The 16,484-nt window shown below is 39.9% G+C and overlaps 1 protein-coding gene across 5 annotated transcripts in view; it reads right to left on the reverse strand.

The window, feature by feature from the left end:
• Positions 1 to 5,239: 5,239 nt before the first annotated feature.
• The window catches only part of VPS13C (vacuolar protein sorting 13 homolog C), a 185,107-nt gene continuing 173,862 nt past the window's right edge, over positions 5,240 to 16,484 (reverse strand). For 3 of the 5 annotated variants that reach the window (XR_008626968.1, XR_008626967.1, XR_008626965.1), the window contains one exon: positions 9,408 to 9,454. Coding sequence is in view for 2 of the 5 variants with exons in the window: in XM_055118553.1 (XP_054974528.1) it covers positions 7,062 to 7,163; positions 7,431 to 7,514; positions 9,331 to 9,454 (310 nt within the window). In the remaining 3 variants the exon portion in view is untranslated. Of the gene's footprint in view, positions 7,164 to 7,430; positions 7,515 to 9,330; positions 9,455 to 16,484 lie in introns of those variants that run through there. The other 2 variants (XM_055118553.1, XM_055118552.1) reach the window with 1 other exon arrangement.

A 16,484-nucleotide genomic window follows, 5' to 3' on the forward strand; every position in this document is an offset into this window, starting at 1 on the left:
GATCTGTTGGAAAACATATTCTTATCACAAACACAATAGAAAATAGGGAATTGTCCGAGAAGCACCCTGACATGGTTCTAGGAACACTCCTTCAGATCAGTGAACTGTATTTTATAAGGGACACAGATAAACTGCTATATGTAGAGAAGATTGGAAAGTACAGGATTCTTGAATTTATGTCTAACAAAGAATGCTAGATAAAAGAGATGATAAAATTTAAAGGAAGACAGGTACTTTCTGAATAAACAGAAGGACCTGAGGTCAGGCTACATTACCATTGTGCCCACATCCATCGATTGTGTCCACTGTCTATGAGTCACTTTATTATGATGGCCCCAAGGATGTGGTGGGACATAGTTCCATAGTCAATGCATAAGTAGTGCGCACACACATGCACACACACACACGCACACACACACACACATACTTCTATGTATAATTCCTGGCATCAAGCCCTCATCCACCATGAATAAAAAGCCCCCAAGTGAATTATTTTCTGAATGAAGAGCAGAAATATACTTAAAATAAAAACAAACATTACTAATGCTTCCAAGTTCAACATTGGTGCCTTATAATTCAATATTAATATTTTGGTAGAATGGACAATATATTCTTATCAGTTTGAGTTATTACTCTTGATGACCCTTAAAATTGTTTTTCATTACTATATATTCACCCTCTGGATTATAGAAATAATCATGCAAAATATCCATTTCTGTTCACTTAGTCAACTTGAACATTTTCTAAACTTTCACCCCCCAAATCTGCTACACAAGAAAGCTGTTTTCTGACATAAATTCACAAGCCAACAGTTCTAAACTGTCATGTAGACCTTCCTGAAAGACTTTCCAGAATTCCTCAGGAATGACTCCCTTGCTCATTTAAAAATATATTGTTGAGGGGGCTGGAGCGATAGCACAGTGGGTAGGGCGTTTGCCTTGCATGCGGCCGACCCGGGTTCAATTCCCAGCATCCCATATGGTCCCCTGAGAACTGCCAGGGGTAATTCCTGAGTGCAGAGCCAGGAGGAAACCCTGTGCATTGCTGGGTGTGACCCAAAAAGCAAATATATATATATATATATATATATATACATATATATAGTTGAAAAAGTTAAGAACATTATTAATCTGCTAATTCATATTTTTAAAACTTTTTCCACACTACTTTTGAGAGCACGAATCTCTGAGAGGGAATATTTGATCAGAGGAGTGGGTGAAGAATCTCTTACAGTCCTCCATAAAGAAGGAGACCGTGCCCTGTTCATGAGAGGTTTAATTGAAGCCATCAGTGGGTGCTTGTGGAACTGATTTGCAGCCGCGTCTTTGGCGAGGGAAAGACATCCAGCTCCTATCCAGACTGCAATCTCAGAACACCTGCTCATTTGTTTCATGATCACTCAATCGGAGGATGATGCACTGTGCTTTAAAACATCATTTCTTCCTGGAGCATTTCTAGCCAGTTATGTTAAAGTAAGTATCATAGGTGATTTTCCCCCTTTTGGCATCAATAAAACGCTCCAATGGCTTGATTATTGTAGAATCCCATGCATTTAATTCACTTCTGAGTATTCATTATAAAAAGACAGTTTTTACACAATACATCTTGTATTCAGCGTCTACTTCCTAACTTGTACACATCAAAAACTATGACATCTAGGGGCCGGAGCGATAGCACAGCGGGTAGGGCGTTTGCCTTGCACGCGGCCGACCCGGGTTCGATCCCCGGCATCCCATATGGTCCCCCAAACACTGCCAGGAGTAATTCCTGAGTGCAAAGCCAGGAGTAACCCCTGAGCATTGCTGGGTGTGACCCAAAAAGCAAAAAAAAAAAAAAAAAAACCAAAAAAAACAAAAACTATGACATCTAGAGTTAATTTTTGTTGTTGTTGTTAATTTTGTTGTTTTTTTTTTTTGCCATTCCAGAAATGGAACCCAAGGCCTCCATTCCAAGGGTGGTGTTTTTACTACCAAGTGAAATCCCTGGTCCTCAACTGTTGTTTGCTAGGAAACTGCCAAGGCAGAGTCAGACCATGCGTAAGGACTTGCTGGAACAAAAAAAAGTTTTTTAGACCAAGGGATCAAGAGGTTTAGATTTCAAGTGTTATAATGGGGAATACTTGAGTCATTATTTGGCCTAAAATATAAGGAGAAACTGAATGGATAATCTTAGAGTAAGTTTTTAAGGGTTCAAAATAAATCCCATAAAGTCAACAATGAGAACAGTGTCAGTAGATGTTAGATCCTAACTTAGGCTCCTGCAAGGTCAGGGGTAAATCACTTGGGATCTTGGTGATGTCTTATTTGTAGTATTGATTATAGAGTAGGACAGACACCCAGTACCTTTTCTGCAAAGGGTGAGACTGCAAATATTATAGGTTGTTCTGGCCATGTCACCACATTGATCCAACTCTGTTGCATTATAGTACAACGATAGCCATATCTAGTGCAAATGAGTGGGCATGGCTGTGGTCACAAAAATTCATTCACAGTATGTTGAAAAGATCGTTTGGGTTCATTGCTGATATAAAATCTACTTAAGAAAGAGAATTCAGTGACAGTGGCTTCACACAAAAATATGACAAGAAGAGAGGATAAAGAAGACGAAAGAGGAAAGTAGTTTGTCTATGGAGGATAAAGATAATATAAAATGTTTTGTTCACCAAAAACAAAAAAAGCCAAGACCAAAATGTCAGCTTCCTCTTTGAGCCCTTGTTCTCTTGCTTGTCTTTGTTTCTTTGCCTATTTCCCCTCTGGAGAAGCCTGTGTCCTTTATTAAATATATACTTCTCTCCCCTCACACCTTTCTAAGTAAGTTTCAGAAAAAACATTTACTGAAAATATTTCACCCAAATAAAACAAAGCAGAAAACAAAGATCAATATTTGGAATCTAATTTTAATGAAAATGATTTTATCAGGAATTATTATCATGATTTTGCCACATTAATGACTGAACCCAAGGTGTCACACATGCAAATCAAATGGTCCTCTGTTGAGACATACCCTAAACCTATTCAGGGAATTTAAACCACAATTGTGAAAGTTTAACTTCCACAATCTCAGGGAAGTTGCTGGATCATTTTTCAAAACACCAAACTCTCTCTAAAGTGTTCACTTTTATCTATGAAGTTCATGTTATTTTATTACTACTTTAATTACTTTCCCAATGGTGGGAAAATTTCCTAAAAACCTTTCGTTGGCTAGATATTTACTTAAATAATATATAAAGGATACAGGAATAATGCCTGTGCTCTTTTTTGGTTTTCTCCCCAGTTTTCATTCCTCTTTATGAAGGATGAATGCCACAATGCGTCACTTTGAACATTTCAGCAGAAGCATCACCCAGCAGAACTGTACAATGTGCACAGGCGTCTAAAGAGCAAGCACAGTTCAGTTCCTCATGGTCTCTCCTGTGGTTTACGATTCTTCTATGATTTTGGAAGTAGCTTTAATAAACTGTTTTGAGGGTTATAGAAACTAATAATCTTCAGGTTGGATTCTTTGGGATGTATTCTAGTAGAATGTGGTTGGGTTTATTTTTTCAGGTTTTAGAAAGGCAACATGCTTCATCTACCACATAGCTTATACACCACCACGCAAGTATGGGACAACCCCCAAACCCGGCACTGCTGCCCCCAGACAAGTCCATGACCTAGAGAGAGCAAAAAGCTGCTTGTAAAACTTAGTTCAGATTTTGCTGTCGAGTGTCTTTGCTTCCAACGTAGGAAGAAACCTCTAGGTTTTCAGAGCATTCTGGATTTTTGTGGGGGACTGACATGTGTATCAACAAAACAGACTTTCTGACCACTGCTCAGTCCTGTGTGCCCACGTGTGGCAGAGCTTGGTAGTGGGAGATGCCTTCTAGCAGGTATTCAAGAACAGGCAGGCTGCATGCAACCCTCCCATCGGTGTGAACAAACATGCTGACCCTCACCTCTACATCTGTGTGATCATGGAGTGATTCTCATTTTTCCATCAGTGTGGATAGGCATGTTCTCACATTCCCATGAATGTGAACTTCTATGCTGGCAGTATAGCACATGCCACTGAGGACAGGTGCCCAAGGACAGAAGGATTCTAAAGGAATTCCTCTCTCTCAAATTTAAAGACTGTCCTTCTAGCTCTGGCAATCACTGTAACGCTACACTTTAATTGGCACTGGTAAGCTCTTCTACAATTTGTGTTCCGGCTGGTGCATTTGTTCTTAATCCCACTGTTTCTTGGAGATACAGACAGAACATTGTGAAAAATACAGACATGTGGGTCGCCAGGTCATCACATGTTTTCTTAAAAATCTATCCTATGTCATATTTTTCTGATGAAGCTTTGATGTCCTTCCAAGTTTTGGTTCAATTTTATGGGCCTGCTTTGTTCTCATCCTCAGGCTCACCTTTTCTTGCTGTTGGATAAGCCAGTCATGAGGAAGCCTACATACCTGCAGTCTGGGAGGGAGAGGGGCCCGGGGGCAGAGTGGGAGTGTTTCCCAGGCTCCCACCTGGTCTAAGAAAGGCTCTGCAGGGTCACTGAGGAGCCCCTGGGCCAAAGTGAGCTATCCGTGCCAAGGACCCTGACTGACAGCCTTGGGCCACCCAACTGTCCTTGCTACAGCTGCCCATCAGTGACTGACAGCACCTGTGAAGGCAAGGCTTAGAGCAAATGTGAGCCCGGATTCTAAAAGCAGATTTTGAATCAGATTCCAAAATGTGGCAGGCAGCAACTAAGCTCTGTGCCTTCTGCAGTGGGGAAGTCTGTGTAGAACTCTAGAGCAGTACTAGGGCTAATGAAGTCTTCTACTCACTTAGCTTCTCAACAATAGAATGAGATGGAAAATGGAAAAAGACATAAACAGTCAAAGTAAATGATAGCTAAATACTTAACACAGACCAAAAACGTTTTCATACCTGTAAACAATGCATTAAATGTTTTCTTTCTCTTAGAAGTTCATAGATAAGAAATTGATTCTCCACTTTACCAATGAATTATTTCTATCCCAGAGAATTAAACAAAAGAATTATAAGTATTAGAATGCTATTTTAAGCCACTTGTGCTGAAAAATTTATGGGTTTCTAGAAGTTAATTTTCCTTAAGTTCAACTATTTTTAAATAGCATTAGTATAATAAAATTTTTGATACTTAGACATTGTCAGTAGTTGTGACTCCTACAAAATGTATGATCAGATATCTCAAACTCTTTATAAAAGCAGTTCAAGACAGAAAACGCTAGCATAACGTCTAGGAAATGACTTATAATGCTCCATTTAATAAATTACACTTAACCACTGATACAGAAAATCTGTTCAAAGTTAGAACTTTATATATGATACTTTCTTCATGGAGAAAATGATGACATTGAGAATCAGACAACTATCCAAAGAGGATCAGGGCATTTTTATGGAATTTATGTTAAAGAATAACTAGAGAAATGTCTTCATTTACTCATTTATTTGTTCTGCAGAGCAGGGCTGGAATCCAGGGCCTCTTTCACGTAGGCAAGTACACTTACCACTGAGTTGCATACGTCTCTGGCCCTAAATTACAGCCAGCCTTAAAGTTAAGGCCAGTCTTAAAAAAATAAAGGTCATTGAACCAATACCACACATCAACAAAAACAGCAAATCAAGAATATTCTCATCTTCATTTCATTGTTAATTCAGTCATGTAAATGAAATATGTTAAACACCATGAGCAAATTCAAAAATTCATCTAAGGCAATAAACACTTTTAGCATTTTTTAAAAAGTTTTAATGGGTAGTATTCTCTGATGAACATAAGCAAAATGCAGAAAACAACAATAATACTATACTGAACTCATTCTCAGACACTTGCTTTTTAAACTAGCTCTACCAAATATTCACCAAAGTACAGCTCTAAATTTTACTTCCTTTTAAAGCAACTAGATAATTTTCACCTCTCCTAATACATATTTAAAATACACTTTCAGATATGCATAGTTAATTTACAATGCCCTTAAAAATCTTTCAACTTACATAAAACAATTCATAGAAATACAAAAATATTGAATTTTTCATATCTGAGCCTTTGAAAACTTAAAGTGCAGTATTCTCATGGATCAGCAAATTATCATTGTGCCAAGTAAGTTCAACCTGAAAGAGCATGTAAATAATTTCCAAGACTTTGTGAACATCACATTGCAGAGAATGAGGTCTGATTTTTCTAGAAGTCTTTAGTATTTCAGTGCAAGGAGGAAAATTAAGCACCAGTGTAAAACATGTTTTTATTTGGAGAAAAACAGTGTGGGTATTCTGGGGATGCAGCAGTATTCGTAAGCCTGAGCAGGGGGTGCTTGAGAATCTCAGGGCCTGCAGCCTGCAGTTCTCAGCAGAGCCTGGGGCTGCCCGGCCCTGGGGATGGACTTCCTGGGCCAGCTTGGCGGGGCTGGGACCTCCAGGATCCAGTACTGTCCCTAGGTCAGCCTCAAGCAAGGCAAGTGCTGTACTGTCTCCTGGGCCCAGGAACAGAACAGTGCCTTAACAAAGGAGAGGAAAAGGAAGTAGGAGATGTGCCATTTTTCTCTCCAGTGGCTTTTTAAAGAAAAAATTACCTGGTCAAGCAAAAATGATTTCTCAGTTCAATCACTGAACAAATTATCCTTAAACAAAATGTCCAACCTTCATCCATGGCTTAAAAAAACAAAACAACAAAAAAAAAAACAACCTCTTAAGAGAAAAACCAGTTACTTTAAGTTCTCTTCTTTCTTATTCCTCAGCAAGGACTTTAACTAAAAAAATCCTGCTATTCTTTCCTTCACAACTTAAACATTAATGAAAATTTCACTCTTAAATGATATTTTGTTGACAGTCTATCTCATTCAAGATGGCAGTGTAGAAATGTATTCCTAACATACAGGTGGCTATGAAATTAAAGTCAAAACCAAATGGGAAAAAAACCGCAAATCCCAAACTCACTATTCTCAGGAAAAAAGACACTATCTAAAACGGAAGGACAGCTTGCAACCTTTACTTCAGCCAGAAAGAGAAGGACAATTCTGGGAAAGATTCAGAGTTTGCTTTTGTTCCGGGTGGCGGCCCCCAGCACTGGAATCAAAAGGGCATTTGTGGCCTGTGAAGCTTCAAGGATGGCTGTTTCCTCAGTTTCTGCTGCTGTCTCATGGACTGTGCATCCTCGATGGTGCGACAGACTCTCTGCAAAAGATTTGCCAGGAATGGTCAAGGCGGGGACCTCCATCAGCCAGAGAAGTAAGTCAGGGCAGTGAAGAGCTCACTGGAATTCTGCACACGCTCAGCGTGAAGAGTCAAAAGACCTGGTGAGGCATTTTTTGACAGACCCTCCACCCTCCACACACTCCGTGGCATGTAAGCTGCCATACATCCTTGTATTATAAATGTGTATTGGTGAGCACAGTGCATTGTCCCTCACTCATGGAGCACTGTTAGAAACAAATGACTTACCTCCGCTGTGGCAGTATCCTGCAGGTAAACTTTCCGGAGGCAACATTGATGTGCACTATCTTTTTTGTGGAATAGGCCCTGGTCCTGGTTAAAAAGAAATAGTGACAGGAAATAAATTATTTTTGGAAAGTTAAAAAAAAAAGAAAAAAAACACACAGGAAAAATATCCCCAACAATCAGAAAACAAAAAGATACAAAACCATGAGAATCTTTAATTGGATGTCTAAATGTCAGTTCTATTTTATATCCAATAGGCTAAGCAAATATACATATTTAGGTCTGATAACAAATCATTTTGGTACAAGAAGAGTGCTGCCATCTGTGAGTTGCTAGGATTTATGAAATGGACTGAGAGTATGTCTATCTGTATAAAATAATGGCTTTCTGCGGGCTACAACAGTCTACAGAAGCACTACTAACTCTGACAGATTAAAAAAAAAACCTTCGTTTCTTTGGATATGATTGATAAAATTCTTATACAATGCAAACTACAGTAAGTCAATTCTCACCACTGATGTGAAAGGAAAGTGAGAGCTGAGGGGCCTGTGACAGACTCGCAGAGTGACAACGGCCCCTCCTCATCGGAAAATCCTTTCACCAACTAAGGCACCCTTTAAATTTGCACTCTGCGGTGAGATGAGACTGACAGGAAATTAGTATGGTTTCATGGAGTTTCTTTTATTTTTGAAGTTCCATAAAAATAAAAGTAAACAGAGACTAAAGAGTAATAGCACCTGTATCTATTAGCTTTTAAGATGCTTTTCAGATAGTTTCATTCGTTTTAGCATTATTGTTCACCAAAAATACTGTAAAATTTCCACCTTTGTAATCTGCAGGTTTCTGAAAGGGACAAAAATAAATTTATATACATATGTGTGTAAATTTACATGTCATAAAAATTAAATACATCAAAGGAGATCTGAGAAAGAAGAACTAAGGTCTGAGGAGGAGAACTAAGCCGAAGATGGTATCATTTTTGTACTTATCTGCCACATGAGACAGGATCTTGCCAGAGAGATAGTAGAATGGGGAGTCTTGCACCTGGCCAACCTAGTTTCAATCCCAAGCACTCAATGTGATCCCCACGCCCTGCCAGGAGTGAGCCCTGAGCACAGAGCCAGAAGTAAGCCCTGATCACAGCCCAATGTGGCCCCCAAAACAACCGCCAAAAGTTCTTCCTTAGAAAGTGATAAAAGGAAAGACATAAAGTTGCATTATTTTATTAGAATTCAATAAATTTCAATATCACAAAATATGAGTGCTTTAGATGCAATACTTATAGCAATCTTCTAAAAGTCTCCAAAAAGGAACTTTTCTGATTATAACTAAGAATATTGCAAAATAGCACTGCACTGTAGCATTGTCGTCCCATTGTTCATCGATTTGCTTGAGAGGGTACCAGTAACGTCTCCATTGTGAGACTTGTTGTTACTGTTTTTGGCATATCGAATACGCCACAGGTAGCTTATCAGGCTCTGCATGCAGGCAGGATACTCTAGGTAGCTTTCTGGGCTCTCTGAGAGGGACAGAGGGATCAAACCCAGGTCGGCCACATGCAAGGCAAATGCCCTACCTGCTGTGCTATCGCTCCAGTCCATCGCAAAATAGATATGCATATTAAGCAGAAACACATACTGTGTACTGATGCTTTATTTTCTCAAAAGTCTCCTAATGCTTCCCATGGACAGACTACATCCTTCACTTTATACAGTCAAGGACTGTCAGAAAATGAAATATAGTACATAATTGCGTGATATCTGTCCTTATACTTCAGCATGTAACAACAATTCATAAAGAACTTAATGTATTTAGCCATAAAATTGAGTCAGAAAGCTCTATTTGGTTTCCACTCATTGAACACCATTTTGGTTCTAAACCAGTGTGATTCATGCTTCCTTACCTTAACTGAAAATTTTAGCAGATTTTCATTGACGCTTGGAGGATATACAAAATCTTCAAATGGACACTGCCAGTCAACGGACATGTGGCCCAGAATTTCAACTTCCTTTACACATAACACTCGCCTATTTTGAAAAGGAAAAAAAAAATTGTACAGGAGGTGACATACAACAGTGAATCATTTGCTCTGCTCAACATTTCACTCTGCTAGGGGCACATTTATCACTCAGCCAAGGAAGCCATCCAAGTGAGCACCAAAAAAACAGTACTTAGAGTAAGGATCTAGAAAACTATCACATAACGATTACACTAATGGACTTCCAAAAATTCACTTCTGCCAATCTTGCAAAATTTAGAAGTATACAATTTTTAATCTGACCCCAAAATTGAAATTATCCTTGAAACACTGAAGAAATGTGTTGTATTCTTAACTGAGAGACACAAAGGCAGAACCCCTGGAAATGTTTTACTTGGAAAATCATTAATTGCTCTTTACTGTCAATCACTTATGCCTTCCAGCCTAGAAAGTATTTTCAGGAAATGTCACAAAACCTCAAATGTCAGCAGAGCTGCATGGCAGACCTACTAATAAATATCAGGTTTGAACCCTTTAACACTAATGTACTGTATTACATAATGTGCATCTCATTTTACTTAGATTCAATTTAAAAAATAACCAACAGAATCCTTAAAGAGCCAGCAGAGAATTTTCAGCATGTGATTCAGGTTAATTACTAATATAGTTATACTTGATGCTAAGTTTCAATTATAGAAAGCAAAACTAAGAAAACAGAAAAACTGTTAATGCTATAAATACTTAAAATACTGAAACAAAGTTTTTTCCAGCTTGAGATGTACTCCTGTGCTAGGAAGGGAAATAAACATGCAAATAACTGCTCAGAACTGTTAGGTAAATGCAATAGCAGAGCAGAAAATTCTTTTGGAGCAGGAGAGCGAGGAAAGATTGTGTTTGTAAAGTAAGTGGCAAAAGAGCTGATTCTCCAAAGAAAGGATCCAAGTGGGAATGGAAATGGAAATGATAGTCTAGACAAAGGGAAACACACACACACACACACACACACACACACACAAAGCATAGAAGGGAAAATCTATTTGAGGATTGTGGAAACCTGCAGAGTACCAGACATAAGCAAAATAATTATCTGAGAGCCAGTCTTGGGTGCTTATTTGTTTTGTTCATGTGCAGCTTCAAGAATGTTTGGCTTCAGTCAATGGAAATGATGTCTTACTTTAGAGTAATAGTTCCAGTAGTCAAAGAGAGAGGTAGGAGAGACAATCAGGAGAGCCAGGGGAGGAAGGTCTAGAACAGTCCAGTTGAGAAAGTGAGACCTTCATTAAATCACTAGCAGAGAAAAGGGAGAAGAGAAACTCTCCCAGATATCTGCATGGGTGGAGGGGATGGACAAGGTGACCAAGTTCATCCGTGGAGCATGGAGACCGAAACCTTCCCAGCCGACTATCTCTGACATTCTAGGGCTGCCTCTCTCCCTGCTGTCGTGGAACTCTGTATGTTTCCCCTGTAGTCCTCTGGACACCGAAGGACTTTCCAACCATGGACTACCTCCAATGTCCCTGTGTTGTCTAGTCTCCAGGATGGACATTCCACTCTCCCTACCTTTGGGCCCAATCAAGAATCAATGATAGGGCTGAGTTAAAAACAGCTGTGACAAATTACAGTTGCAAATGCAAGACCCCATTCTGAGACTTTTAACACTCTCCAGTTTTATTATTCTCCTATCACCTTAAAATACCTTCATTCTCTTCCTTCTTTGCCAGAACTCAAATCTCAGCTCTCTCTCACTCTCTCATGCTATCTCTCCTTCCATCCCTCCCCCGCCTCTCTCTCACTCTCTATATCTCCTTTCTTCTCTCTCATTTTCATTGACTACTGAGGCATATCTTCTTTAATGCCAGGGCATGTCAAATTCAGTTAAGTAAAACAAGAAAACAAAACAATACAAAAAATAAACATCTTCCCCTCAAATAATCACACTGATAATACTTTGCCCTCCCCCCCTCCACTGTGGTATAGGTATTTCAGTTGCAAACCAGAGTCATCTGTATCCCTTCTTTGGTCCCAATTCCTTGTCCCTAAATGTATACTTCCCACCCACTCTCCTTGTATTTATTCTCATTTTGTTTTTAAATTTAAGAACTTACCATTTCCAATCTGGAAACTTGCTAAAGTTTTTGCAGTAGAAAGAAGTCTAAGAGGATTCCCAAGACACTGCCCCACCCCCACCCTTTGGCATGAGACCTGTATAAACCCCAGGACCATAAACATGATACATCTCACCCTGATGAGTAGCTTTACTATACAGTGACTTGAAGCAGAAAACTCTGTATGGCTACAGTCTGACCTGACTGCAGGGGTGCTTTGGGTCTGTGTCAGGGATGCAGGGCCCTGCAGATGATTTGAGGATGGACAGTGAGCAGCTGCTCAGTGGACAGAGCTGGAGGCAGCAGGGACTTTAATTCTTAATTGCAAGGAAACGAACCCTGCCTGCAGCATGAGTTGAGCTCAGAAGCGGCTTCTTCCCTAGGGTTTCCCAGAGGAGAGCTAAGGCAGAGTTTTCAGTCTGGGAAGACCTGAACAGAGAATGCAGCCAAGATGAACCAAACTCCAGACCTGCAGAAACCAATAAATGGGGGTTGTTTTAAGCTGCTAATTTTATGAGACTTTGTGCTGCAATTAAGAACAAATACAGTCTCTCCTGAATCTTCCTGCTTCCATTCTCTTCTTCCTCCAACTCAGCACCTAGGCTTTTAAGAGACTGCCCTGAGCTACAAACCTCATCATATGGCTCGTTGTTCACAATCTTCGGTGAGTGTGCCCAATCCAAGCAGCTGAGGGAAGGGCTTCCACACTGACCAAAGCAGACTACATTTTCAAAGAATGAATGATCTTGGGCTGGGGACGCCGTTCAAGTGTGAGACCTTGCATGCCTCACCTGTGCAAGGAAGGCCCTGAGGCCTAACTGCATCCCAGTACCTCCAGATGCAGAGTGATGCCTCTATAAAAAAATGAACAAACTATCCCCAGATTAATTATGAGACCCAAACCTTTGGAAGGATGAAGAATTTTTATAACTCTAGCTCCATCTCCTATCATTTCCCTACTGACATTTTAAACCCATATCATTGTTCAAAGAGCCACACCAAGTCATACTTCTGCTTGCAGTTTGTGCACCTACATGTATGTAGGGAGGTGGGAAAGTTGACATTCATGTATGTAGGGAGGTGGGAATGTTGACCTGCATGAATGGAAGGAGGTGGAAAAGTTGACCTGTGTGTATGTAGGGAGGTGAGAATGTTGACCTGCAATGTAAGTAGGACGGTGGGAATGTTGACCTGTGTGTATGAAGGAAGGTGGGAATGTTGACCTTTGTATGTGAAGGGAGGTGGGACTGTTAACCTTCACTTACAAAGGGGGATGGGGATGTTGAACTTCATGTATGAAAGAAGGTGGGAATGTTGACCTGCATGTATACCGAGAGGGGACACATGTATGATTGCCTACAGCTCAATGGTAAGACTGTGGTAAGGCACCCCTTTCCCTAAAAAACCAGTACTTTCTCTTGTCACTCTGGACATTATCTTCCGGGACCTTCCTTTTCCCTTCAGAGTCTCCACACATGATCTTAGCGCCCATTACAATGCAATGCCACTGGTAATCTGCAGGACCTTGCTTTGGAGTGGGGGAGAGAGAAAAGACATAATGTTCATCTCTCAGTGTTTATCATACATTGATGGAACACTGAAATGATTTATGGTTTATTTTTATAGCAACTCAAACAGACTAAGATAGATTTTTTTTAAAGTCTGCTCAGAGAACAATTCCTTAATAGGTATTGCTGAAATCTACTATATGGAGTTAGAACCGAGAAGTGCAGATGTCCCCTAGTAAATTTATGTCTGACTACTCATATCTTGTTTCGAAAAATGTAGGTAAGAAAAATACTGGGATTAAATTTTATATGAATTTTAACAGGAAAAAGAGTAAGATCTATAAGGACATAAAAAAGAAATAGATTAGAAAACAGATGAATGTATTAAATAAATAATGTATTAAAATATTCATACTCTACCGCCGAGATGTGATCCCGGGGGCCTCACGTGTGTGCGGCCTCTCCGCAGCTGCACAAGCGTGACTCCAGACCAAGAAAACCTCTTTCGGCATGGGCAACTCCTCGCAGAATGTCTCCAGCCTGAGAACTAAGCCTCGGCCCCTTGCCCGCCCAGGAGGGGAAAGGTATTTCTCTCTCTCGCCTCTTTCTCTCGGGGGATGAAGGGCGCGGTGTCCGCCATATTAAGACGACCACAGATTGGGTTTTCAAGCCTGCAGTGATCCAATATCTGGAAGAAATCTCCCTGGACTTTGTGTCAAAGTACAGAAATTCAAAACCGAGTGGCCGCAGATTTGTCTTCACAGTAAGTCTGAATCTAGTGGGGTACTCCTAACAACAATAGTGAGGTTTGTGTTGAAATATTGAATGTAACCAAAGTAAACAGAATGTAAAATGAAACTTATCAGTTACAAGGTAGGGGGTTGGGGGGGGGCGGGATGGGAGGTGTACTGTGTGGGTTTTTTTTTTTTTTTGGTGGTGGTATATGGGCACTGGTGAAGGGATTGTTGTTTCAGCATTGTATAATGAGACCTAAGCCTGAAAGCATTGTAATCTTCCACACGGTGATTTAATAAAATAAAATTTTTATTAAAAAAAATATTCATACTCACTAGCATTATAACAAGTTCTAATTAAAACAAAGAAATTATTTTCTATATATTAAATTTACAATAATTCCTAGCCTTAGCAAATATAAGAAAAGAGATATTCATTGTATATTAAAAATTTTAACAAAATCTATTAAGACACAACTTGGCAATATATAGGAAGAACCTCAAAAATCTGTACAATAGGGGACTGGAGTGATATACAGTGGGTAGCGCATTTGCCTTGCACGCAGCCGACAGGATTTGATCCCTGGCATTGCACATGTTGTCCCAAGCACCGCCAGGAGTGATTCCTGAGTGCAGAGCCAGGAGTATGACCCAAAAAAGCCAAAAATCAAAACCAAAAAACAAAATCTTTACACTATTTAAATCATTAATACCACCAATTTAAAAAATTATCCTAAGTAATTATAGAAAAAATATAGTAGCAAAGGCTAGTAATAATAATACAATACCACTAAGAAAAAAGCTGAAATGTCTAATAGCTAGCTCCCATTTGAATAAATCACAGCCATAAAAAAGTATTATATAACCATAAGTTATTCTCACAAATATTTAATTATTTTCATTTTGGAAGATGATCACAAGATGTGGTAAGGTGAAAAATCTAGATTTAATATGCATAATGCATTTCTGTACAGTTTTTGTGAAGTACGATTCTGATAGACTGGCAGTTATCTCTGAAGAGTGGGTATAGATTTCTTCTTAGGAGTTATCACAGCTTATCATTCAAGCAGCACATTTTTAAAGAATGGAATAAAAGTGACTAATAATGGCAGCGGGGGCAGCTCAGGGCAAAGTGTGAGTCAGTACCCAGGGAAACCAAAGCCACTTTTCAAGTGTGCCATCCTGAGACCAGCAGCGGACAGACTGTGGGCTGTGAGGTGCATCCAGCTGAAGGCTCCTTAAGTGAACAAAACGAACTGAACAGTCACTTCATGCAGGAGTGAGTATAGACGATCAGGAATCTCAAATCTGACATTAGAGTCTCAACTTACTATCATCTCCCTTCAAGGAAAATTTATTGACTCCTGATCTATAAGCTCAACCTTGTAGGATATCATTGGTTTGTCCTTTCTCCCGCCACAAAGAATTTAGGTTTATCTGGTAATACCCATCACAGTGCTCCTGAAGCACCTCTATTCCTCTGTGTTTATTAAAATGTAGCTCTAAACATTTTAGGACAACATTGGTATGTCCTGTTCCCCTTGCCACAGGAAGTTTAGGTTTATCACAGTGCTCCTGAGGCACTTCCATTCCACCACGTTTACCTGTAAACTCCTATCTAAGCTCTCTTCCCCAACAGGTCGGTCTATCACCATTTTCCCCTAATCAGACTCTGTTAACTTGTAAGGTCAGATTCCCCAGAAATCTATGATTTTACATGTAAGAGTGAAATACTGCCTTTCTCCTCTCCTTACGTCTTTTGAATAGTTTAGTTTAAAGCAATGTCCTTTTTGTATAGACACAGGAAGACAATCAATATTATGCTTTATAACTTGGGATTTAATTGGCTTTGAATATTATTCCCTCCAGGGCATCTGCTTTCTTGACTTAAGCCTCAGGTGCCCTTAGTTCCTAGCACTTCAAAAGCAGGCTCCCGACGAGGGACTGAAAGAACCCAGGGCAAGCTGTGAACTACGCTGGCATCAATATGGGCCAGGCCAAAGCGCCACTTTACTATAAGTTAAGAGCTTGCTCATGGACAAATGCTGTCATGATCCAAAGAGAATGATGAAACTAGGACCCTGCTAGGGATAGGAAAGACTAATCTGGCCTGAGCACTGTAGTCTGAGATCGAGATGACCCCAGGAGAGCAATTCTATAAATTTAATGTATCTCTTACTGTGTCCAAACAAAATGACTAATATTATGAATGTATGCTTGCTGGACTAAGGAGCGGAGAAACACACCCATATTTGCCTTTAGGCCAGTCATCTTGTTGGATAAGAATCTGTCCTGGAAGTAGCTTCCCCTGAGGGAAGAACCTTACATTCACTGATTGTATGATGATACATATGTGTAAGCCCCAACCCCGCATGCTTGGGAATTTAATGAGGCTCTAAGAGGGGGGTAGGGGAGGGAAGCAGAGGGAGAGAGACAGGAGTGAATGGAGAGGAGATTGGAATAAACGGCACCTGAGACCAACTAGCCTGGCTCCCGTTTCTTCCTTTACCTGCCCATCACCATCGACCTCCCCAGGATGGGGGCACGGCGTAAGACTACCGAACGTGGGGGGCAGAAGTGATAGAGTGCCACTTCCCCCTTTTTGTGTTTACACACAACCTGAGAAATAAAAGTTATCTTATACATAGGAATTTCGGAAGAAAAACTATTTCTATGTTATCATTCAAAGTCAAATATAACAAGATAACTTTCATTAAAGAAGAGTTCCTGTA

Source organism: Sorex araneus, chromosome 10 (genome assembly GCF_027595985.1).
Source record: "Sorex araneus isolate mSorAra2 chromosome 10, mSorAra2.pri, whole genome shotgun sequence".
NCBI classification, from domain to species: Eukaryota; Metazoa; Chordata; class Mammalia; order Eulipotyphla; family Soricidae; genus Sorex; species Sorex araneus.